Source organism: Cavia porcellus, unplaced genomic scaffold (genome assembly GCF_034190915.1).
Source record: "Cavia porcellus strain 051 isolate PalLab524CR breed Dunkin Hartley unplaced genomic scaffold, mCavPor4.1 scaffold_26, whole genome shotgun sequence".
In the NCBI taxonomy this organism is placed as follows: Eukaryota; Metazoa; Chordata; class Mammalia; order Rodentia; family Caviidae; genus Cavia; species Cavia porcellus.
The window spans coordinates 27407075-27429798 of NW_026947509.1; the positions used below are offsets into that span (position 1 = coordinate 27407075).

General features: G+C 48.7%; 1 protein-coding gene across 3 annotated transcripts in view; it reads right to left on the reverse strand.

Moving 5' to 3' along the window:
- Farp2 (FERM, ARH/RhoGEF and pleckstrin domain protein 2) overlaps positions 1–22724 on the reverse strand; it is a 126817-nt gene that overhangs the window by 1730 nt on the left and 102363 nt on the right. For 2 of the 3 annotated variants that reach the window (XM_063236963.1, XM_063236962.1), the window contains exons 14-24: positions 21481–21659; positions 16864–16953; positions 16322–16455; positions 15722–15803; positions 9654–9891; positions 7905–8035; positions 4617–4685; positions 3893–3982; positions 1253–1335; positions 696–805; positions 357–520 (exon numbers count right to left, since the gene is read on the reverse strand). In XM_063236963.1, coding sequence (XP_063093033.1) covers positions 357–520; positions 696–805; positions 1253–1335; positions 3893–3982; positions 4617–4685; positions 7905–8035; positions 9654–9891; positions 15722–15803; positions 16322–16455; positions 16864–16953; positions 21481–21659 — 1370 coding nt within the window. Of the gene's footprint in view, positions 1–356; positions 521–695; positions 806–1252; positions 1336–3892; positions 3983–4616; positions 4686–7904; positions 8036–9653; positions 9892–15721; positions 15804–15932; positions 16017–16321; positions 16456–16863; positions 16954–21480; positions 21660–22724 lie in introns of those variants that run through there. The other variant, XR_010043420.1, reaches the window with a different exon arrangement.

A 22724-nucleotide genomic window follows, 5' to 3' on the forward strand; every position in this document is an offset into this window, starting at 1 on the left:
GAGAGTAGGCAGGTCCAGAGAGCAGGCCCAGAGAAGGACTTGGGGCCATTTTTCTGGGGAAGACAAACAGATCACCTTGGGTTGTGGGAGGGGTGCTATATGACATGCTAGTGAGGGCCATGCTCTAGTTGGGGCTTCTCAACACTCCCAGACAGCTGCCTAGGCTTTATAGGTAAGCTGTGGCCCCTGCTGGACTTCTTTTTCTACAGGACACATGTGCAGGTTTGGGGGTTAAAATACCCTTCCCAGTACAGGGACTTTACAAACTGATTTACATCAAGGGGATGGCAGGTAGGAGGCAGTGGCACCCATGGGTGGGTGGCCTCCAGATGTGTTGGCGATCGGCACAGCCATACCTCAACAGCAGCACTGTGGTCTGCCCTGGATACGCTTGTGTTTCTGTACCAACACACATGCATCGTGGTGTTTGCCCGATGCTGGCCCTGTCCTTCCAGGGAGCCTCCAGGGCCCTGAGTGGTGTCTTTCAGCTCCTGCTCCAGCATGACTTCACCTGTGGACCCTGGAGGGGAGGAGGCAATGCTGGACACTCATGTGGGCTGCCCCAGGTGGCCCTGGGTATCCAGGGCAACAGCTGGTAGAGCCACATGGCAGTTCTGTTGAAGCAGCTTAAGGCCAGGTGTGACTGGAAAAGCTGGAGGAGGTGGAGTCTCCCGAGGGTCTGGGCCAGGACTTACTGGGGGTATGTGTGCACAGCACCTCCAGGGACACATCGCTTCCATTGCTCTTGGCTGCCTGGATTGCAGTGTTCAGGTCCAGCATCCACTTCTCTTTTTCCAAGCGAGTGCTGTAGGCAGAAGGATGAGGCTCAGTGAAGTGCACAGCCTGTCACCTGGCCCTCAGAGCAGGTCAGGGTCCCTGTTCCATTGGCCCACCCGTGGAATAGCAGGGAGGAGAGCTGGCCTCTCTGGGGCAGGTCTGCTCCTGAGACAAGGCTCTTAGGGCCTCTTAGGCTGGCCAGGATGCATGGTTAGATTGGCTTCCTGTGAAGGGGAAGCTACCCTGCCTCTTGCTTTAGGCCAAAAACCCTCAATACCTGCGAGACCCTCAGGCCCTGTGAACTCCAAGGTTTGTGGCCTGCCAGTGAGACAGGATGATGTGCCTTTGGCTGTGGGACTGGACCGCAGAGCCGAGACTGAGACCCTGAGAGGCTCCAAGGCATCTGGTTGCCACAGGGAAGCCCTCACTATTGTGCTGAGGTCCTGCTTATCTGGGGGACATGGAGAGCACTTACCTGGCTGCCACCACGATTGTTTTATGAGCTGCGTAAATGGTGAAGCAGTGGGGAACGGACCACTCGTTCTCACTCTCTTCTACCTATGGTGAGAAGAACAGGTGTTTTACAGGCCAGGAAGGCACTGGCTGAGCCCGAGCCCAAGAAAAGTCACAGGTGATGGCCAGCAACACTAGGTATAGCCAGCTTGGAAGTCCTGTGCTGTCCAAGTCTGTGCAACTACAAGGAAGGCCAAGGAGGAACACTGGTGTCCCCAGGCTGTGGCAGCTGGTAGCCACGTGGGTGAGCTCTGAGCAAGAGGACACCTAAGTACTTACCGGAGGGTCCAGCACTATTAGCTGAAAATCAAGGAAAGGAGAAACATTTGAGCATTTTCATTTAAAAAGGTGTTTGGACAGTTCATTTATGAACCTGGCACCAAAGCGTACTGATGTGAAATGCAAAGAAAAGCCATGGTGGACTAAGGGGTGATTCTACTATTCCAAAGCATTTCCAGATTAAGCCAAGTCCAGCACTGGAGGAATGCAGGGAAGGCTTGCCTTGGCCAAGCCATCAGTGTCTCTGAGACCTGACGCCACTGCTCAGCCTGCCTGCATGTGATTATAGCCGGTTTTCTTGGCACCCACGTCCTGCTTGGTGTTGTCAAGAGTGAGGCCCACAGTGTGCTCCCAGCACAGCCAGGATGCCAACCACCATGCCTTCAGTGGCAGCAGAGAGCTAAGTTGCAGGGTGGAAAAGTTTCTGCCTGCAAGAAGTGTTGAGAGTCACTGAAGCTGGAAATTGACCACGTGTGAGGGGCTAGGGCATGGCCATCCCAAGAACGAAGAGTGCCCAGGGCAGCCATGTGAAGATGCAGCGTTGGCCCAGAGAACACCTAGCCCCAAACAGTGGGTTACTAGGACAGTGAGGTGTCATGGGACATTAAGTTGCTAAAAGGTATAAATAAATGCCTGTGCAGTGAAGGCCCAGTTCCTTTCCTCCCATCAGGAGAGAAGGCTCCTGACCCCAGCTTTGTCTCTTCTTTCTCATCCTCTCATGGACCTTCATTCCAAGAACATCAAGAGCTGCATGGGTTGCAGCAAAGTGTGACCTGTCAGTGTTGGCTACAAGTCACAGTTTAGGATGTGGAGATTTCCCAGATGTGTTGGAAGTGCTCACAAGACATTGGTGACCTGGGCCCCAGATGTGCCCAGAATCTGGTATGAGGCAGCACAGAGCTAGGGATTCTTGTGAAGGAGGCTAGTTCTGCTGAGGCGGTGATGCGGGAGTGGCCTATTTAGTGGGTCATGGAGTTAGGTGCAGCGAGAGGATGTGGGGCCCACCAAGCCTTGCCCATGCACTGTGTACTTGGTTTCATCCTGGGACCAGATGAGGACCAAATGAGGAGGTGCTGTTCACCATCTTGATAGACCAGCCACAGCCCCATGACCTGTGATAGGTGACTCTGGGAGCACCTGGAGTCACCGGGAGCATCTGTGCCGGCTCCCTGTCCCTGCCTGCCTCTGTTACACAGAAGGCAGAGTGTGAGAAGGTACTTGCAATGAGTTACAGAAAATGACTGTACTGTGGTGAACAGAGTCACGAGACATGACCCTGGAGGCCAAACTATGTAGGGCTTTATCTTAGGTTTTCTTTATTTTATTTTATTTTTTTTTTTGTCTTTTTCGTTTTTATCGGTACCAGGGATCGAACTCACGACTGCCTGTTTGCAAGGCAGGCGCTTATGCCACTGAGCTAAATCTCCAGCCCCCTATCTTAGGTTTTCATATTTTTTTCTTTGGTATGTTTTGAAAGTAGAGTGAAATAACAGGGCTAACTGCCAGTGAGGGCTGAGGAGGCTGTTCAGACCGACCATGCTAAGCAGGCAGATACTGTAGACAGCTGCATGGAGCCAACACCTTGTTGCAGGAGTGAAGCAGAGACACATGCAGAGTTGGCCCCTGAGAGCACAGGGAGGGAGGCCCGCTGTCTGTACTGGCAGTGGAGACGGTGGTGGGGAGATGACCACTGCAAAGCCCAACGTGACTGTCCTATTGCTCCCTACGGGGAGCCACATGAAGCAATACAGACCCCAGATCTACCCATTTCTGGACCTCAAGCAGAGTTTTCGCCAACCATGAGCTCTGAACTCCAGTGGCCTGCATTAAAGTGAGGGGTTTCTGTTCCTCAGTAGGCAGCACAAGAGTGCCAGGGGTCCATGGCTGTCCCAGCACTGCACAGGCCCAAGGGGATATAGGCGCATGTGTGATGTGGCTGACAGGCTCCAGCCTAGGGGATAGGGCACACAGCTTGTGACTGAGGGGTGGAATTCCATTCCAGGGAGAAGAGCAGAAGCTGCTTACATCTGTGGGTGATGGTGACAAATACAGGGGACCTGTGGAAACAGCTGGCTACTAAAGCTCTGTTTGAGCTAGGGGTGGCCAGGTTTGTCCTGTCTGGTGCTGAGAGACCACAGGCCTACATCAAAGGGCCTGGCCATCCTGGTAGGCCCACAGGCTGGCCGAGGATGAGAAGTCCAAACATCAACCAAACAACAACCTGAAATACAGAGAAGCCCAGAGGGTCCTCTGAGGCAATGTGGCCATCACAGCTGGGTATGAAACTGCTACCATATGGGCGGGAGACAGCGGTACTACTCACCAGCATGCCGCGCAGTGGCAGGAGGCCTCGGATCCGGAAGTGGCTGCTCCCCATGATGCCCTTGCTTGTATACAGCAGCATATCAGAAAACTGAAGATGGAAGCCTCAGTAAGTTAATTGTGAAAGCAAGGGACAAAACTTCAACATCCTCATGGTTAAATTCCCCTTGATTTCAGATGGCCATTAAGCAGTTATCAGATCTGTGCAGCTTGCTTGTGACCTTTGGCAATAAAAGATAATTTTTGACCAGTGGTAAATAGTAAGCACACACACCAGCTGACCTGGTGGCTGGCCTGGGTGAATGCTGGCTGGTGTGACTCATGACCTCACCCACACAGTTCAGGCTGAAACTCTTAAGCTGGGTCCCAAAACTTGGGTACGAGCAAAGGAGCCTGGCAGGAACAGGCACACTGGCAGCTCCTCAATGCCACAGTGTGTCTTGGCCAGCACTAGCCTTCCTGCCTGCTGCTGGGTGCTATAAGCCTTCCCCAGCCACAGCTGCCTGGGTGTCACTGCAGTAGGCCCCTGCTGGTCCTGCAGACAGCTTCCTGGAGTCTACAACTGGTCAGGCACCAAAAAGGGCAGCTGCTTTTGCTTCCTCATCCTGGACTTCCCTGACTGGCTCTGAGGTCGCCCACTTGGACTGAAGCTGCTGGGAGCTGAGGCAGGGAGGAGGAGCCATGCCCCTTCCTCCCAGCATGTGGGGTTCATGCTGGGGACCCACCAGGAAGAACATCCTCTGCTGCAGGCCCTTCTTGGTGAGCTTGTGGAGGCAGCCCTCTCGGATAAACTCCTGGAAGACAGACAAGGTGTGGCCAAGAGTAAGGACAGGCAGATTCTCCAGGACCCTTCACGGAGACGCTGCTGACAGGGCCCTCCGCCCTCTGACAGTGCCCTGATCACCTGCTGCCTGTCTAGTTCTGACCAACAGTCCCTGGGCCAGAGACACCATGTGAAGGGTAAGCACTTGATAGGCCATCAGAAGCTTCAGTTACAAGGCCATCAGAGCCCAGCTACAGGAAAAGCTGGACAGGAAGGAAAATGGGTCTGTCCCCACAGATTACCAGGCAGTTTGGGTTATCGATTCCCAGGGAAGTAAATACGAAAGAAGAACATTAACATCACAGTTAAAACTCCAAAGACCAAGGCTGTCCAGAGGGGATGAAGGAGCCACCCACGCTGCGTCCTGGGCATTCTTGGTGGAGACAGACCAACACCAGGACTCTGGAGAACCCTTCCTTCCCTGCCCACTGGGGACCACTGCCTCTCACATGCTGCCTCCCTGCCTATGTTGGGGGCAAAAGGGACAGTCCTGGGAGTCCCAGAGTCCCTCTTTGGGTAGTTCCAGGGGGCTCCTTTCAGACGCCAGAAAGGAAGCTTGAGGGCCCGGGAATGTGCAAGGGGCTGCCAACCACCACTGTCCTCAGTGCCCCAAGGACTAAGAGGGCAGACTTGATACAGACTATGTCATGGCATCAGATGGGAGGACAGTGCAGAGAGGAGGCTGTCTCTGGATGCACATGTGTTTCGTGGGGCTGGGCTGGGTGAGCTATGAGGCTTGCATCCCACTGTAGCCCTACTGTGGTCGGGGTCCTGGCCATTTGTGAATGGCCTCAAGGCCAGGAAGGGGGTGGACACCTAGTGCTGTCATTTCCATGGGAGTTGCTAAGTCACTGGCAGCAGCAAATCCTTCTGTTTACAGAGCTTGAGAGAGCCAGCTTCATCACCAGAGACCCAACTGAAGCCCAGACAACTCAGCTGGGGCAGTGGTGCATGAATGTAACCCTAGCTACTCAGGGGGCTGAGGCAGGAGATTATAACCTCAAGCCAAGCCTGGGCAATTTAGTGAGACCTTGTCTCAGGGAAAAAAAGCAAAGAGAAAAGAAAAGAAAAGAAGTGGTATATAGCTCAGTGGAGCACCTGTGGATTCAATCCCCAGTACAACAACAATAAAACTAGAAGTAAGGAAACCTGCCTGCATATTCTAGTGTGATTCATACAATTATATTAATACTTTCAACCAGGCTAACACAGAAATACAGCTGAGGTCATGCTAATACACATTTGTGTTTAAAAAGGAAACATCACCATGTAATTTTAAAAGTAATTTTCTGTTGACAGTACTGAGTTCAGTGAAAAAGGCTTTGGGTGACAAAATAGGCAGTCACCTGCCACCCAGACCCATGGAATAGAAGGGAGACTCCAAAACCAAAACCCTACGCCTGGTCTATGGAGTTTCTCATAATGGTGACAACATAATTTGACAAATGAACAGGAAAGCTGGGATATCTGTATGCAAAAGAATGAATTTGGATCCTACCAAACCATATGAAAGATTAACTCAAAATCCATCAAAGAGCTAAAATGAAATATTAGAAGAAAAACAAATGGTGTTTCCTAAGTATGGTGTTTCAAACTTTAAACCTTGGACTGGGCAATGGTTTCTTAGACACAAGACCTCAGATACATGCCTCTAAAGATAACTTAAAACAACATCAAAATTAAAGACTTTTGTATTATAAATGATACCATTCAAAAAGTGAAAACACTGAATGCATAGAAGATATTTACAAAAGGGCTGGGGATTTAGCTCAGTGGCATAAGCACCTGCCTTGCAAGCAGGCGGTCGTGAGTTCAATCCCCGGTACCGGAAAAAAGAAAAAAAAAAGAAGATATTTACTATTTATATTCTGATAGGGATCTAGTCTTTAGGATCTGAAGAAGTCTTAAAACCCAATCAGTTCCTGCGTTTATTGTTAAGTTTTAAGAGTTCTTTACGTGGGGCTAGGGATTTAGCTCAGTGGCATAAGTGCCTGCCTCGCAAGCAGGCAGTCGTAAGTTCGATCCCTGGTACCGATAAAAACGAAAAAAAAAAAAAAAAAAAAAAAACAAAAGAGTTCTTTACATATTCTGAATAACATAAAAAGCAAGAAAAGGATGTGGAAAGGCTCTTTTTCCAAAGAAGTCATGAAGTGGCCAGTGATCATGTGACGTGCTTGGCACAGGCAGTAAGGTGGGACTTCAATCCCTAAGAGAGTGGAGTAGAAAGACAGGCTATGGAGAAACCAGGACCGTCATGCGTGGCTGATGGGAACGCCCAAGAGGCAGTTGCTTTGAAGACCAGGCTGAGGGTGCCTTGGAATGTTAAACAGTTACTGCAGGCTCGGCAAAGTCACTCCTAGGTGTCTTACACATGGCTGGGCATGGTGGTGCATGCCTATACTCTTACTACTTGGGAAGCTGAGGCAGGAGGATTGTGAGCTCAAGACTATCCTGGATACACAGCAAGACTCTCGTCTCCAAAAACAAATACTGGCTACAATAGAGGTGAACCTTGGAAATGATACTGAGTGGAAGCCAGAAGAAGCAACTCCTTATGGACAGAAAGTGGGTTTGTTACTTCCAGGGCTGGGAGGGGGCCAGGCAGTGTAGGGGTGTAGCTGGGGCTGACCAGAGCCACTGAAGTTGTCCCCACCATGATCATCCAAGTGGCCTTTTCTCTTTCCCTGTGTAGCTCCCCGTCACACTTTCAATAAACAAAACCATCAGACTGGGACCTGGGGCTTTTAGACAGACCTTGGCACCACAGAGGTACCCAGTGTTTGAGAGAAATTGGGTTGTTCTGGCTTGCAGTCAGTTCTGTCCCAGGCATTTAAGCCCTTCTCTCAGACCCAAACCTTGGGAGCCCATGGGTCTTGGGAGCCCATGAGTCTAAGTTGCATTCTGTGAGGTTCTGGATCTTTCTGCCTCTATCTCACGGTGGTCTGTGATTGACTCTTTACCAGTGGGTTTTCCTGGACACAGAGTGACTACTTCTCAGGAAGAAAATGTTCTGAATTGATGATGGTTCTATAACTAAAGACCACTGAACTGCATATCCAAAAATGAGTAAATTTTATAATAGGTGCATAAAAATCTCACAAAACAAAACAAAACAGAGCACAACAAAACAAAACCAAGCCTTACAAAAAAGTAACCAGCTCAAGCTTTTTCCTAAAACACAGCCACTCACCCGGCCAGGAGCAATGAGGTTCTCCACACCGACCAAATCTCGCTGCAGCTCTGTCAGCTTCTGCAGGTTCTCTAGCCGGATGAGACTGTGCTGGAGAGTGGCAGTCACCCCCGTGATGGCCTTCAGGGCATCTGTGTTGAGAGGTGCCTCAGTCCAGGCCCCAAAGATCCCTCCTACCACCATATGCAGGAACTGGCATTTTAAAGACAGGCTTTATTCAAGGCACTCTGTGCTGGGACTCTGCAGGACAGCTGCCCTTGCCATAGCTCACACCAGCAAGACCAGGCCAGCTCGACCTCACGCTCCCCACCCTGCTGACCACTGATGCTGGCCCAGTAGAAAATGGTTTGTTGTCCTCTGAAGGATAAATGCTTTGCATCTTGCAAGTGATGCTTACCTTAAGAGGTTTGTAATTAGGAAGCAAAACTCACCAACACAAAACAAAATCAAACACCACGAGTGAGCAGACCATATTGGAAACAGCTGCTTGGCCAGCTCAGTCCTGCCTCTGCCATTGCTGGAGCACAAAGATGCGCCTCCCTTGTTGGACCCACTCCTTAGGTCACACCTTGTTTTCAAGACCGACTTCCTGCTGGGCTCACCACCACTGCTTCCCAAAACTCCAGGTGCCCTCAGCCCTGCCCTGTTGCTAGGCTCCAGGAAGCTTTCAGAGGAGAAAGTAGGTGTGAGGTAAGCACTCAGGTGGATAAAATCCTGCTTTCACGAGAGACTCAAGCACAGCCCTGAGAATGCAGGAGGACTTCCAGAGATGCTGCCATACTCTGTGATGCCCAAGTGCCTTCCTGGCCTGGCCGCCTCAGACCAGCTCAAGGACAAGCACTCCTCCTGATGCCCTGTTGGGCAGAGACTCAGTCCTGCACAGCTGTCTAGCCCGGGAGTTTGCCCTGGACACACTTGGTGCCACCATGCTCAGTGGCTGAGTCTCAGGGCATAGCACTAGGACCTTGCACTGCCACATGGGGTACTGGATGCAGCAGCAAGCTGGGCACAGGATTCAGGTCTGATGGATCCTCAGAGTGACAGTGGTGCTACCAAAGCCACAGTGTGATGGTGGCATCCTCAAGATGCTAAGTGCCAGGGCCAGCTGCTGCTCTGGAGAGGCCCCCTCAGAATTAAGGCTAAGCGAAGATGCCTTCTACTTTTAATGCAACAGTAAGTTTACTTTTGGATAATTTCCAGGACTATATCTGCGCTATAAGTGGAGTCCTAGATGTAGGTTAAAAAAGTTCAGACTTTATTCCTTGTCCCGCATGGTGGTGCACGCTTGTAATCTCAGCACTCAGGAGGCTAAGGCAGAAAGACTGCAAGTTTAAGGGCAGCCTGGGCTAAAAAGAAAGTAGCCTAGACTGCATAGTTGAGATGCTGTCTCAAAAAAAAAAAAAAAAGGACAAAGACAAAGACAAAGTGTGTCTGTGCCAGAAACTTCTAACAGGCTACCTGGCCCAAATGTCTCTAAGCTTTAGAGCCAAGGCTTCCAAAACAGGCATATGCACAGGAATCAGGTCAGTCGAGTGGCCTGGGGACCACCCTGGTCATGGCACATGCTTCCTGGGGCCTGCTTAGGACGCTGCTATGATCTGGGGCTAAAGCAAGGCCTTGCCTCGAATGCTGAGCAGTGCTGTCCTGAAGTCTGCCCCACTGCAGTAGTGGAGGGAGGAGAGAACACGGGAGAGAATGGCTAGCACATATTCTCCCCCTTCCCAGCCCTGGCCTGAGGTCTGCACTCACCGCAGCAGTCCGCATAGTCTCGGTGTCCAGGCGCATAGTGTCTGCACAGTCGGCCGAGCAGCAGGCGGTAGTGCACCAGCCGCTGGATGGGCTTCAGCAGGAAGGTGTTGAGTGGCAGGTAGCAGACTTTCTGGAGCTCGAATTCTTTGTACACAGCTTCTAGCTTCTTACAGCATTTGGTGGCCTTTTCCAGTTCTGTCAGGACCTCATCGTGTCTTTGGAAGTAGCTGATAAACTCCTGTTGGGATACAAAGATTTAGAAGAGAAGTGGTAGAGAGGCAGAATTACCACTGTGCACAGCAGATGCAGCTGGGGTCCTGACGGCACGGGAACAGATGCTGCTGCCAGAGGCTTCCCAGCCTCCTGCAGTTTTGTCTGCCATTTCGGACTCCACCTGGACCCGCACCTCATCCCAGCCTGGGGGGCCAGGACACTCCCACACCCACTGCTCCTGCCCTGACAGGCCTTCTTCCCACCATGGAAATGAAGGATAGAGAGCAGGAGGGCTGTCATGCACCTACCGGGACATAGCAAACATGCTCAGCCCAGGTCCATCCCTGGTTCCGCAAGCATTACTTGCAACTAGGGCAAAGCAGTCACACTGCTCAGTCACTGGGGATGGGGAGCAACTGGGCCCGATGTCTTAGCGACACATATGGAAGTGCTCAACATCTTAGCAACATGTACAGAAGCGCTCACACGTGGACTCTGGTTGTTCCAGAGTCCCTGCCTCTGAGCAGGTTAAATGGATGTGTTTAATGGAACACTACAGATGATCTCTGTGGTGAGATACACTGCATAAAACACATTTGTGTAGATTTGACTTTCAAATCAGTGTGAGTAGTTTTGGAGTGAGCAGAACTTTCTAGTTGACGACTGGCTTAGAAACCTATAAAAATGTCAGGACATGAGGGGCTGAGCAAGATGGAATTCTTCAGGCAGGTGCTATCTGAAGACAAAGCAAAGGGAGCCTATGACCATGGGAATTCCACAAATGAGGGGTTGTGTAGACAGGGACAGGGTGGGAATGGAGGAGCTGCCTGAAAGCAGTGTGATACAAGCAGAGCTCCACATCTTGAGGCTGCCATGGGGTGAACTTATATTACATGAGTTCCAGGTCTGTGTAGTGAGGGAGACCCTGGACAGTGGTTGCATCACCTGCAAGATGGCTGTGAATCTAGTGGTTCTAATGAAGGAATAGCTTGCTTCTCTCATGGTGCTATGGCTATCCAGAAGTCACTAAATTTTTGTGCTTCTTGGTCCACTGCCTTCACGGAGCTCTAACATGCCAAAGAAAAAGCCTGAACTATGAGCCCAGCACCCAGGACTACACCAGATACTGGAACGCTGCTCTGAGAGCACTGTTAACAGGGACTCTGTTCCATAGAATCATGACCTAGGGAGCCCTGGCCTGAGGGGAGTGGTATTCTGGTAGACACCGTCCTAAGGAGAACATCACTATAAAAAAGAACCATCACCAGGGAAATACTTTGCTGAGGAAGATGGTGTACTGGAGAACACTGCTCTGAGAAATACTGCTTTTGGAGAAACCCGGATCTAAGGTAACTGAGTTCTGTAGAGCCCCCTGTTCTCAGGAGTTCTGAGAACACTCCTCTGAGGAGAAGCCTGCTCTGAGGGAATCTTGTCTGGGGCACCTTCTGAGGGGCACCTTGTTCTAAGGGGAACTGTACCTTGAAGAGAACCATGTTCCCAGAAGTATACTGTTTTAAGGAATGCTGCTCTTAAAGATAACTCCAAAAAACCCTGTACTGAGTAACTCTTTTGAGAGGCTGTTTCTCGAGGCTATCACCATAGGGCAATCCTATACTGAAGAACACTGATCTGAGGACACTGCTATTCTGAGCATAACCAAGAGAATTAAGTTCTGAAGGGAACTGAGTTCTGAGGGGAAACTCTGATCTGTGTTGATTATTGTTATTATCCTGGGAATGCTATTCTGATGGGAATGATTTTCTGAGGTGAATATTTTTCAGAAACTCTGTTCCAAAGGAAAGCTTGTTCTAAAGAAAACCCACTGTGAGAGGAAAAGCTTTTTTTCAGGGTAATTTTATACTAAAAAACCTTGTTCTGAGGGGAAGTCTATTCTGGAAACATCTGTTTTGGGAAACTCCATTCTGAGAAGGACGCTGTTCTGAAGGGATCATTGTGATGGCAATGCTATCATGAGCGGAGCTCTGTTACGGAGTATTCTGCTCTGAGGGGAACTCTATACTGTATGGAACTCTCTCTGAAGGGGATCCTGATTTGAGAGAGATAGTGTGCTGAAGACGTGCTCTGAGAGGAGCTCTAAGGGATATGCTGTTCTGAGGGTAACTTGAGGGGAACCTTGTTTGAAGAGATATTCTAACAGGATCCTCGTTCTGAGGGACACTTCTGTGGAGAGATATAGACCCTCAGGAAACATGTTTTGTGGAATGCTCTTCTGAAAAAATCCCTGTTCTGAAAGTGTTATGGTTTGTGTCTGGATATCCTCCTAAAGCCTCATGCTCCTGAGTGCCTGTAATCTTAGCACTCAGGAAGAGATCTCAATTGCTGAAAAAGAAGAGGAGATGAAAAATGGCATCAAGTCTTGAACCTTGCAGCCTTGAAACTGCAGAAGTGAAAGGCTTTGCTTTGAGGAGAAAGCCACAGAGCACCATGTTCCAGAATCGCAGCAGTGACTGCATCAGGTTCCAAAATGGCAGCAGCCACACCAGGTTCCACAATGGTGGCAGGATAGAGAATTTGTTCCTCAGGATCAGGTTCAGAGTGCCCAGTGATCCAGGCACTTGATTCTCAGTCAAGAGACAAGAAAGCCTGGCTAGTGCTCTGGCTGGCAACAGACCTTGGCATCACCCTCATGGTTTTGGGTTTAGGTGCACACAGAATGGAAGAGTTCTGAGATTAAAAAGGTTTCCAGCCTGATTTCAGATAGTATGCTCAAAAGGGCAGTGTATGGAGCTGTGAGAGTAAAGCCAACGGTGCAGTGGAGAACCCAGAAGTTTGGAAAAGCCAACAATGTAGATCATCTAAGGAAAGCTGTGAGGATTGAGCAAAGCAGGCCTAAGAGAGAAGCCCTGGAAACTACAACTACTGGAAGTGTCATAGGGGTGGAGTTATGCAAGTTTTTTTGAGCTCACAATTTACCACAAATTTTTTTGATGTTCCACATTTAACTACAGGACCTAATATTTGCCCTGCTGGATCTTGAATTTGCTTTGGTTCCATTCCTTTGTATTTCCATTTGTACCTTTTGGAAAGGTAATGTTTATCTTGTGCCACTGAATGTTGGAAAGTGAGTTTTTCATTTGTACAGGGGCTTTCAGCTAAGAGTTTGCCTTGTATCTTGGAGGAGATTTAGGATTTTGTCTTTATTTTTTTGTACCGGGGATCAAACTCACGACCTCATGCTTGCCAAGCAGGCACTTACACGGCTCAGCTAAACCCCCACAACCTAGCCAAGCAATGCTGAAACTATTAGGATTTTAGCAACTCTTAGAAATGGACTAAAATGCTTTTTTACATAAAGACATGTGCATGAGTTTTGGTGGGGGCAGAGGAAGATGTTGTGGTTTGTTTCTGGATGTCCCCTCAAAGCCTCATACAGTCATAGAGGTGTTTTTCGGAAGTGAGCTTCTAGAGTCTGGGTTTGATTCATGGTCCAATGCTGGGGCAGGTAGTCTACATACATTATAAGAGACAGAAAGAGTCTTTGTGTGCTCCTCCCTTCTTGCTCTTGTTGCTTTTGCTGTTTTCTGTCGCCATGAAAGGTTACTCCTCTGCCACGCCACCCTGCCTTGGAGCCTTTGATTATGGACTGAAACCTCCAACAAACCATAAGCTAAATAAATCCCTCCTTCCTTAATTTTGGACATTGGGTATTTTGTCTCAGTAACAAGAGAAAAGTAATCAAGACAGAAGGGAAACTTGTCTTCTTTGAGAAGAGCTGTTCTGAGAGAAACAGGGCTGTTCTGAGAGAAAAGCTATACTAAGAGAACTCTTTTCTGGGGAATGATGTTCTGAGGCTACACATGCTTTGGGAGATACTGTCCTGAAGTGAATCCTATTGAAGGGAATGCTATTCTAAGGAGAATTTTATGCTCAGGGAAGGCTGCTCTTGGGAGAACAATATTCTGGGGAAAGATACTCTAATTGGGACCCCTTTCCCCTTTCCCCTTTCTGAGAAACATTTTTTTGAGGGAACCTTGTTCTGAGAGAAATGATGTTCTGAAAAAACTTAACAACAACAACAAAAAAACTCACTTCTGAAGGGAAACATTTTGGGGAATGCTGTTTTGGGGAGTGCTCCTCTGAAGAGAACGCTGCTCTAGAGGACTCCTATTTAAAAAGGAACCCTGTTTTCAGGGGAACCCGTTCTGAAGAGGGTTGTCTTCTGAGGGGAATGGTACTCTGGAGGGACATTTCTTCTAAACAACTGTTCCCAAGTAAGCCTGTCATGGGAAAGATTTTCTGAAGGGAACTTTTAGTCCTGGGGAATGCTGTTCTGAGAAGCACCATGTTTTGAGAAGTACTATGAAGAACTCTGTTCTGAAGAGAACCCTACTGGTAACAAAAGTACTATGGGGGGGAAGACTGTTCTGCGGGAAACAGTGCTCTGAAAAAAAAATGTTCTAAGGGGAGTGCTGTACTAAGTAGCTCTTTTCTGAAATGGCCACTGTTTTGAGTAGAATGTTTTTCTGAAGGGATCCTCTTCTGAGGGAAACCCTGTTTTGCCGTGAGCTTTGCTCTGAGTAGAACACTTCTCTGGGACAAGCTGTTAAGCATAAGCCTGCTCTGAAAGAACCCTGGTTCTGAAGCGAGTGCTCTTTTGAGGGAGTACTCTTCTTAGGAGGATCTTATTCGAAGCAATACTTTTTTTTTGAAGCAGTGCTTTCTTAATGGGACCTTGTCTTATTCTGAAGGCAACACTGTTGTTAGGAATTACATTCTGAGATGGAGGCTGTGCTGAGGAGATTGCTGCTCTAAGCATAACTCTGTTTTATTTCTTTGTTTGAGACACGGTCTTTCTGTGTATTTCAGACTGACTTTGAACTCATTATGCACCCCAGACAGCCCTTGAACTCCCAGCAGTCCTCCTCTGTCAACCTCCTAGTGCTAGGATTACAGAAGTGGAGCAACTCTGTTCTGAAGGTTACCTAAACTGTTCCTGAGGGAGCATTGTTATTTCTTGGGAAAGCTATTTTGAGGAGAAATCTGTTCTGAGGAGAACCCTATTTGAGGAGCACTGTTGTGAGGAGAATAATGTGATTAAAAAACAAAAGCATGTGTTCTGTGGAAATAATGTGATAGGGAAAGATACTCTGAGGGAATGCCTTTCTGAAGTATGGTCTGAAGTATGGTGTCCTGAGGGGAACTCTGCAGGAGCACTGCTAAAGGAAAGCTTGTTCTAAAAAGCTATTCTTAGGGGAACTCTCTTCTGTGGAAGGTGGTTGAGAGGAATGTTATTTTGCGAGAAACACTGTACCAAAGGGAAACTTGTTCTGAGGGAGAGCCTGTTTTGAGGCAACATATTTGTAGGGGAACAATATTCTGAGAGAAACCTGTTCTGAGGAGAATGCAGTTCTACAGGGGTTCCTGTCCTAGGGAATCCTTTTCTGAAATGAAGGAAGTTTTGAGTAGAACTTTGTTTTGAAGAACACTGTTCTGAGTGGAACCCTTAACGTTCTGAGGGGAAGAAATCCTTTTCTGAAATGAGTGATGTTTTGAGGGGAGTACTTATAGGAAGGCTGCAATTAGTGCAACCCCATTCTGAGGGAATGTTTCTTTGAGAGAAAGGCTGCTCTGAGGAGAACGCCATTCTGAGGGGAACTGTTCTGTGGGGAATCTTGTTCAAGGGCACACTATTCTGAAGGAAATGGTGTTTTGAGGAGAATTCTCTTCTGAAGGGAATCTTGTTGAGAACACTGTTATAAGGGGCGGGGGTTTGTTTTTGGGGATAGTTTCCATTCTGGGAAATGCTGTTCTGAAGGCAATACTGGGAACAGCAGATCTGTTTTCACCCACAGCATTCAGACTAGGCCTGGAGTCACAAGAAAAGGTTGACATACCTTTAACTGACGCATGTTTCTGAGTAGGATGTCCCCAATTCGTTGATAATCATCTTTCGTATGCGTAATAGAGAGTCCTTCCCTGCAGCACAGAAGAACAAGAGGTTCAAACCCCTTGAAATCTGGCAGAAAACACCATGGTCTGATGGCAGATATGAATGATGGGATACTTTGAGGAGGAAGGCCCTTTACTTGACAAAACAATTACTACCTGTCTTGGCAATTCTCTAAAAAAGTGTATAACCAGGTACAAAAGGGTTCACCCAATTTTAACTTGCTTCTTTCACTTTCTTTTCTGAAAAAGGATGAATAAAGCTTATTGTTAAATTTGCAGGTCTCTCCACAAGATTTAAAAGTATATTTCAATGACATAATGGTTCTTCTGAATTAGTTTCTGAAGCTGGAAAATTCTTGAGAGCAGTGATGGTAAAGAGTGCAGGGGCCTCCCCATGGGGGCAGTACTCAGGGACTGCTCATTTTGGGACGGGGGCAATGGAGCTACCAGTGTGTGCAGGAGTCCCAGCAGTAGGAGCCACCCACATGAGCATCCAGAAGATGGGATCCAGGAAATCGGGGGCACCCAGCATACAGCATTTTTACCAAAGTGTCAGCCTGTGCTCCACCTCATGCAGGAAGCCTCTGTGGAATTCGTAGACAGGATCAATATTGGAGAAAAGCAGGGTCATCAGAGCTGCAGGCATGGCATCCTCCTTGACCACTGCACTGCGGAACCACTGTGGGAGGAGTTTGGCATGACGGGAGGCATGGCCTTTGCTGGGGACCAAGAGACCATGCCCCTGAGGGTCTGTGATCACAGGACACCCAGCCAAGACCCTCCAGACACTGTCTGTGAGAAAGGCTCAAGGTAGCACTCCAGCCATTTCTTGGCTGACTCCTGATCTTCAAATATAGCAAAACAATTGTAAGTCAGAAGTTTTAAATGGACATATCCCCAACTTCCCAGCTTCCCCCAAACTTGGACCTAATATTCTGACCTTAGATAGTTTGCACAGAAACAAAAGTTAAACAAAATTTACACATGTAGCAATGATTATCAGAAGCTATTTCTCAGAATGAACCTCTATGTTTAGATTTAAGACATACTAAGAAAATAAAAGTATACAAGGATTGTGCCTTCATACCACAGTAATAACTTCTAAATCCTTCAGGTATGTTCGTTCTGTAGCAAGAATCTCCTTTGCTATGAAATAGGCCTCATCTTCTGGAATGCGCTGAAAGAAGGGGAGATGGCCATGAGCATGCTACCCTTTTGGGCTCAGAGAAGGTCTCGTCTTTAATGCTTGCTTTCTGCTCCAGTCAATACCAGCAGGGATCTCTGGTGGTAATTCCTGAGAGGATGAACTGTACTTCCACATACAGTCACAATTAATCCCAGGCAGCTCCTTTGCAAGTTTTTTTTCTTTATGTTATTGTTTGGAGAAAAGAATTGTGGCTCAAACATTAACACATGTAAACAGGACTGAGCTTATTATTGGTTTTGCAATGAAATTACTGGTCATCTATCACTGCAAGTGGCATAGCTGGTTAACAAGGAGAAGTTAGTGTGCGTGTTCTACAAGTGTGTGATGTGATAAATAATTGTATTTAATTAATAAGTTACTAAAATGACCAGACAGGGTATGTTCTAGAGATCCCTAGCACTAGGCTGGCTGATGCACTTTCTGAATGTGGAGGTAGACCTGACCCCAAAACCCAGGCTTAGCTTTTGGCAGCTCCCTGTTGCTCCCAGGGTGGTCCTAAGCTGGACCTGTCCAGGGAACTCCTAAATCTCCATTGCCTGTGCCCAGCCTGGCCAGCAAGTCAGCGACTGACACATTCCACAGCTTGCCAGCTCAGCAGTCCTGGGAAGGCAAGTGTCTCACACTGGTCTTATGGGGTCTCTCCCCAACCCTTGCTCCTCTAGCACCTGCTGGAAATGCATGGCCTTGCTCTACTCCTGCATAGCCCCCCCTCAGCCCTCCCAGACAGTGGACTGCTTTAGAGCAGTTGGTCTGTGTGTTCACTGTGCAAACACAAGTTCAGCACAAGCCAGCTCCAAACAGGCACCAGGGACATGTCCTGTGCAAAGGGCCCTGTTCCCGAGCTGGCAGCCTGCCAAGAGGAGGCACAGAAAGCAAAGCAGCGTTGAGGGAGTCACAAATCGTGGCAGAAGGTGCCACACTGAATACGAGGTGGAGTGGGGTAGGGCTGGAGGCTAAGGTGAAGGGTGGTCTGCACCCTCACTTGCAATGACAGGGGAACTGTAAACAAGGCAGGGGGGTAGTACAGGTGGTGAAGGGGATGAAATGGTAACTTTGAGGGGAAGGCAGGCCATCTGTCTCTGGGTGCCCTGGGGTCCTGGGGGTCTCTGTGAAAACATTTTTGTATGCTTGGACTCTTTAAGATGCAAGCAGACAAGGAGGGGCAGGGAGGGGCCTTAGAAGGTGTCTGCACCACCACGTAAGATGCCATTGTGTAGGTGGGAGGTGAAGCCAGCAAGGTAGCAGCAGCAGGTCTTGGCTGGAGCCAAGGAAGGATCAGTCACCATCACCCAAGGTTAGAAACATTTGAGGAGGAAGAGCAGGAGCCAACTCTGCACCATGAGAAGCTGAGGAAGGCCCGAGAAGCCAGAGAGGAGCATCTAGCACCTGAGACTGCTTGCTGAGCATGCATCTCCATCCCTGTGCCTCTGGCTTTTTGTGCAGGACAGGTGGATCCCTGCAGAGCACCTGGTAGCTGAAAGGGCAGTTCAAGTGCATCCATCTCATTGCCCAGGAGCCCACTAGTAACACAGGCTGGTGTCCTCCAGCCACCCCTGAAACCTATGGCCACTGAAGCCCTTCAGAACCAGGTCCTGAAGTCCTCTCTCCCAGAATCCTGTGGCAGCTTCTCCCTCAGCTGCTCCAAGATGACTGGCAGTCATGTGATGGCTCTAGTCCTTGCAGTGTTCCTTTGGAATTCCTGTAATTGAGGATGCCCCTGAAGCATTAGGCCTCCTGCCCAACAGAGCGGCTGAATTGCTTTCCAACCTTCACATTTCTATTTTGTCCAAGTGTGGTGGCAATGGCTTGAGAGCCCTGCAACATCTGCTGTTAGAACTGGCCCTAAGAGGCCCACGTCTGTGGTAGGGAGGCATCAGTTCCCTGCAAATGAGGACCAGGGTTTCCATTGCTTCACCTGAGTGGCTGGCCTTGGGTTCAGCAGGGAGGGATTTACGGTGGGGTCACCTCCTGTCCACAGTCACCGCTACATGGGGCCCAATTCCTAAGTCCTAAATCAGAATGTTGCTCTGTAGAAATCAGACGGGCCAGGGATATAGCTTGGCAGCATAACACCTGCCTGAATTCAGTTACACACACACACACACACACACACGCACACACACACACACGCACGCACATACACTCTAATTCCTTGAAACCCAGATTGGGCTCCAAAACAGCTTCCTCACTGAAGGGAGAGGACTACAGCTCCCAGGAGCCTGGGTTGGCTTTGCTGGGCACATGGGTTCAAAAGGTTAATACAGGGGGACTGGATGGGAACCCATCCCAGTCTCAGTCCTGACCCCAAGTGCTGGCTCAGCCCTGCTTGAGACCCTAAATGGAGGTGATGAACCAGACTGGGGTTAGCATGAGGAATGGCTACCCCTGCCACTCCACCAGCCCACCGTGCTCAGCACCAGCCTTGTCTGCACATGCTGACATGGCAACTGCATGCAGCTGGCTGATGAGAGAAGTGGGAGGAGATGGCAGGCCGGAGCCATGAGCCTCAAGGGCAGCCACTGAAGACTTGTCCTCCCTGGGGAATGGAGCGGGGCACATACATTGCTGTTCTCAGGTCCTGTCAGTGCCAGACCCCCCCCAGTGTGACACTGTCACCCTGCAGAGCACCTTATAAAGTCGACTGTTTGTTAACATGTTCAGCAACAAGGGCTGGGGATTTAGCTCAGCTGCATAAGCGCCTGCCTTGCAAGTGAGAGGTCGTGAGTTCCAGTCCCAGTACCAATAAAAATAAATAAATAAATAAATAAATAACATGTTCAGCAGCAAATTAAATTTATCTTTAGGACTGGGCATGTGGCTTAGTGGTAAGAGTGCTTGCCTAGCAGGTGTAAGGTTCTGCCTGGGTTCAATCCTCAAGACTGCAAGAAAACAAAACAAAACAACAGGAAAAACTTAGATTTAAAAACAGATTTCCTGTTGCTGGTGTGGTGGCACATGCCTGTAATTCTAGCACTTCGGAGGCTGAGATGGGAGTACTGCTGCAATTTTGAGACAAGCCTGAGCCACAAAGTAAATTCAAAGACAGCCTAAACTTTTAGCAGAACGAGACCTTATCTCAAAAAGACCAAATAAAAACAAAACAAAAAAACTCCCCGAGCTGGGGATTTAGCTCAGCGGCATAAGCGCCTGACTTGAAGCAGGCGGTTGTGAGTTCGATCCCTGGTACTGATAAAAACTGAAAAAGACAACCCCCCCCCAAAAAAAAAACCAAAAAACAAAACACCCAAAAAACTCCCCGAAACAAAAACAAAAACAAAAATAAAAAATAAAAACTCCAGATTTTCTCATTTTTTAAAAAATCAAAGCAACAGTGAAATAAGTAGATTTTTCATTAAGTTCCTAAAATAAATAATAAGCTATCCAACAAGACAACTGCCTTGTCCAATTAACCAGCAGTATTTCTGTAGGTTGGGAGACAGTGATTTCCAGCGAGAGTAGAACCAGCCATCAAGCAGCTGCACCCCAGTCAGGGGGATGCGGGCATGGGGGAGGAGGAGCTGGCCTCACTGCATGTAGAGATGGCCTCTATGCTGCCTGCTAAAGAATCTCAGGTGTCTCCTGGGCCCCCCAACTGGACATCTGGGGTATCAGGATAAGCTTTTTTTTGTCAATTCAGATGAAGGTACTGCTAAGGCTTGGTTCAGAATGCTTTTTACAGGCCCACCGTTAAAGGCTTGGTCTCTGGCTTGATACTGCTGAGGTGGTAGTAGCTTTAAGAGGTGAGCCAGTGTAGGACCCCAGCAGACACTGCATACTCTCTTCCAACTACTGCTCAGGGCCCTCACTTCTTCCCACTTGGCCTTCCAGGGACAGCAGTTTGCAGCTTATTATTCTAAGCCTACTCACTCTCCAAACCTTTCTTATGTGCCCACATGCAAAACCAGACCTCAGGCAGACTCTCTGCCTGGCCATCATGATGCCACCATGGTGAGCCAACGGAGTGGAGGATGTGTTGGGCTTGTGGCAGCCCGTGTATCCATGATATGCAGGCTTCTCTGAGTGGTCACTACAGACTCTGATATGCCCATCACTAAAGACTGGGGAGGCCCTGATGAACTCAGCCTTCCATGGCGAGCTTTACTGCTAGGTCACATCCAGGGCCATGCACCTCCCTCCCCTTAGCAGCCTCCTGCACTGCCTCCAGCCTCTGGCATAGGCCCTACTCATTAGATGGCCCAATCCCTTGGTCAGCCTTTCCTCTGCACCCAGATCTTCTCCTGCCACACAATGGGCAAAACAGTAGCAGGGAGGCAGGAAGGAGCCTTGAAAGGAGGCAGAGGGGTGAGGCTGAAGGCTTCCCTGGGGCATGGCCCCAGACACTTGGAACCAACAGGTGCCAAAACTGCTTGTTAAATGAAGAAACCTGTAAGCACAAAGGCACTGGGCCTCTATTTCCTGTTCCTTAGGCTCACAGGTTGTGAGCAGCCCATTCCCTGCCCCAGGCTCCCAGTGAGATACCGGCCTCCATCAGCCCACCTTGTTTCTTGGCTCATCCTGGTCTTCTGCCCGGGTTCCACCAGCATCGCTAAGGACAGGGCTTAGCAGGGGGGATGAGCCCCGCTCAGCAGGGCCCAGAGCCACCTGAAATGGAGGGCTCAAACTCAGTGGGCTCTTCTGGCTGGAAGGAGAAGGCTGAGGACTGTCCATGGCAAGGCCTAGAAATGAATGGGGCAGGGTGAAGCAGAGATGAGAACAGGGGTCTCTCTGGCATGGACCTGCCCAGTCACTCCTCACTAGGCACTTCCCTGGGAGATGCACAAGGAGTCTGCAAGTAGGTCTGCCCACGACATAAACGAAAATGGACTGACAGCTCATCTACCCAGTATCAGAGTCCAAGAGAGGTGGTGTAGACCCTCAGGGCCCAGTTGGGTACTCAAAACTCCCTTGTGTCTCCAGGGATTTCTTTCTGCTCTAAGGAGACCTCATGGGCAGCACGACCAAGCACCAACACTAAGCACCAAGACTGCAAAGCGGAAGGCAGTGTTAGGGAGGAGGCTCTGTGTGCAGTGCAGGGCTTTTGCCTGCCTAAGACCTGTACCCTGGCTGCCACCATGGCACCTGCGGACCTGGGTGGCACGGCTGTTTTAACACTGCTGCACTTGGTGAAAAATCATCATGTAGAACTGTTGCGTAATCCTTTTTTTCTTGGGTTTTTCAGCAATGAATTTTTTTGTTTCTAGAATTATGTCACAGTATTACTTTTTTTCCTCTTTCCTTAAAACAATGGTTAGCTTTGAATACAGAAGTCTAATTTTCAGCCTAATTTTAAGAAGGCTAAAGATGTAGCCTATTTTATCACACCTTTAAAAATTAATTTTTTTTTTTTAATTTTTGGTACAGGGATCAAACTCATGACCTCATGCTTGGCAAGCAGATGCTTATGCTGCTGAGCTAAATCCCCAGCCCAATCAAACCTTTTATAATAAAGAAATTTCCTTTTAAAAAAAATTCTCAGAGGTTTATTTCTGATTTTTTCCTTTGGTAAACTAGTAATTACTAAAGTCTAAATTTTAATGATATCTTTAAAGGATGGTTTTATAGAAAAAATTTAAATACTATTTAAAAACTGCTGAAGACAGAAATGTACCTTATGTTTCCAATAAAACCGTTGTTTCTAACCATGATTATTAAATTGGCTTACAAAATGATGAACAGAGGTGACCAGATCCGAGTTTGGCTGTAAGCACACACACCACGGAGTCCCCTTCCTCCACCCATGG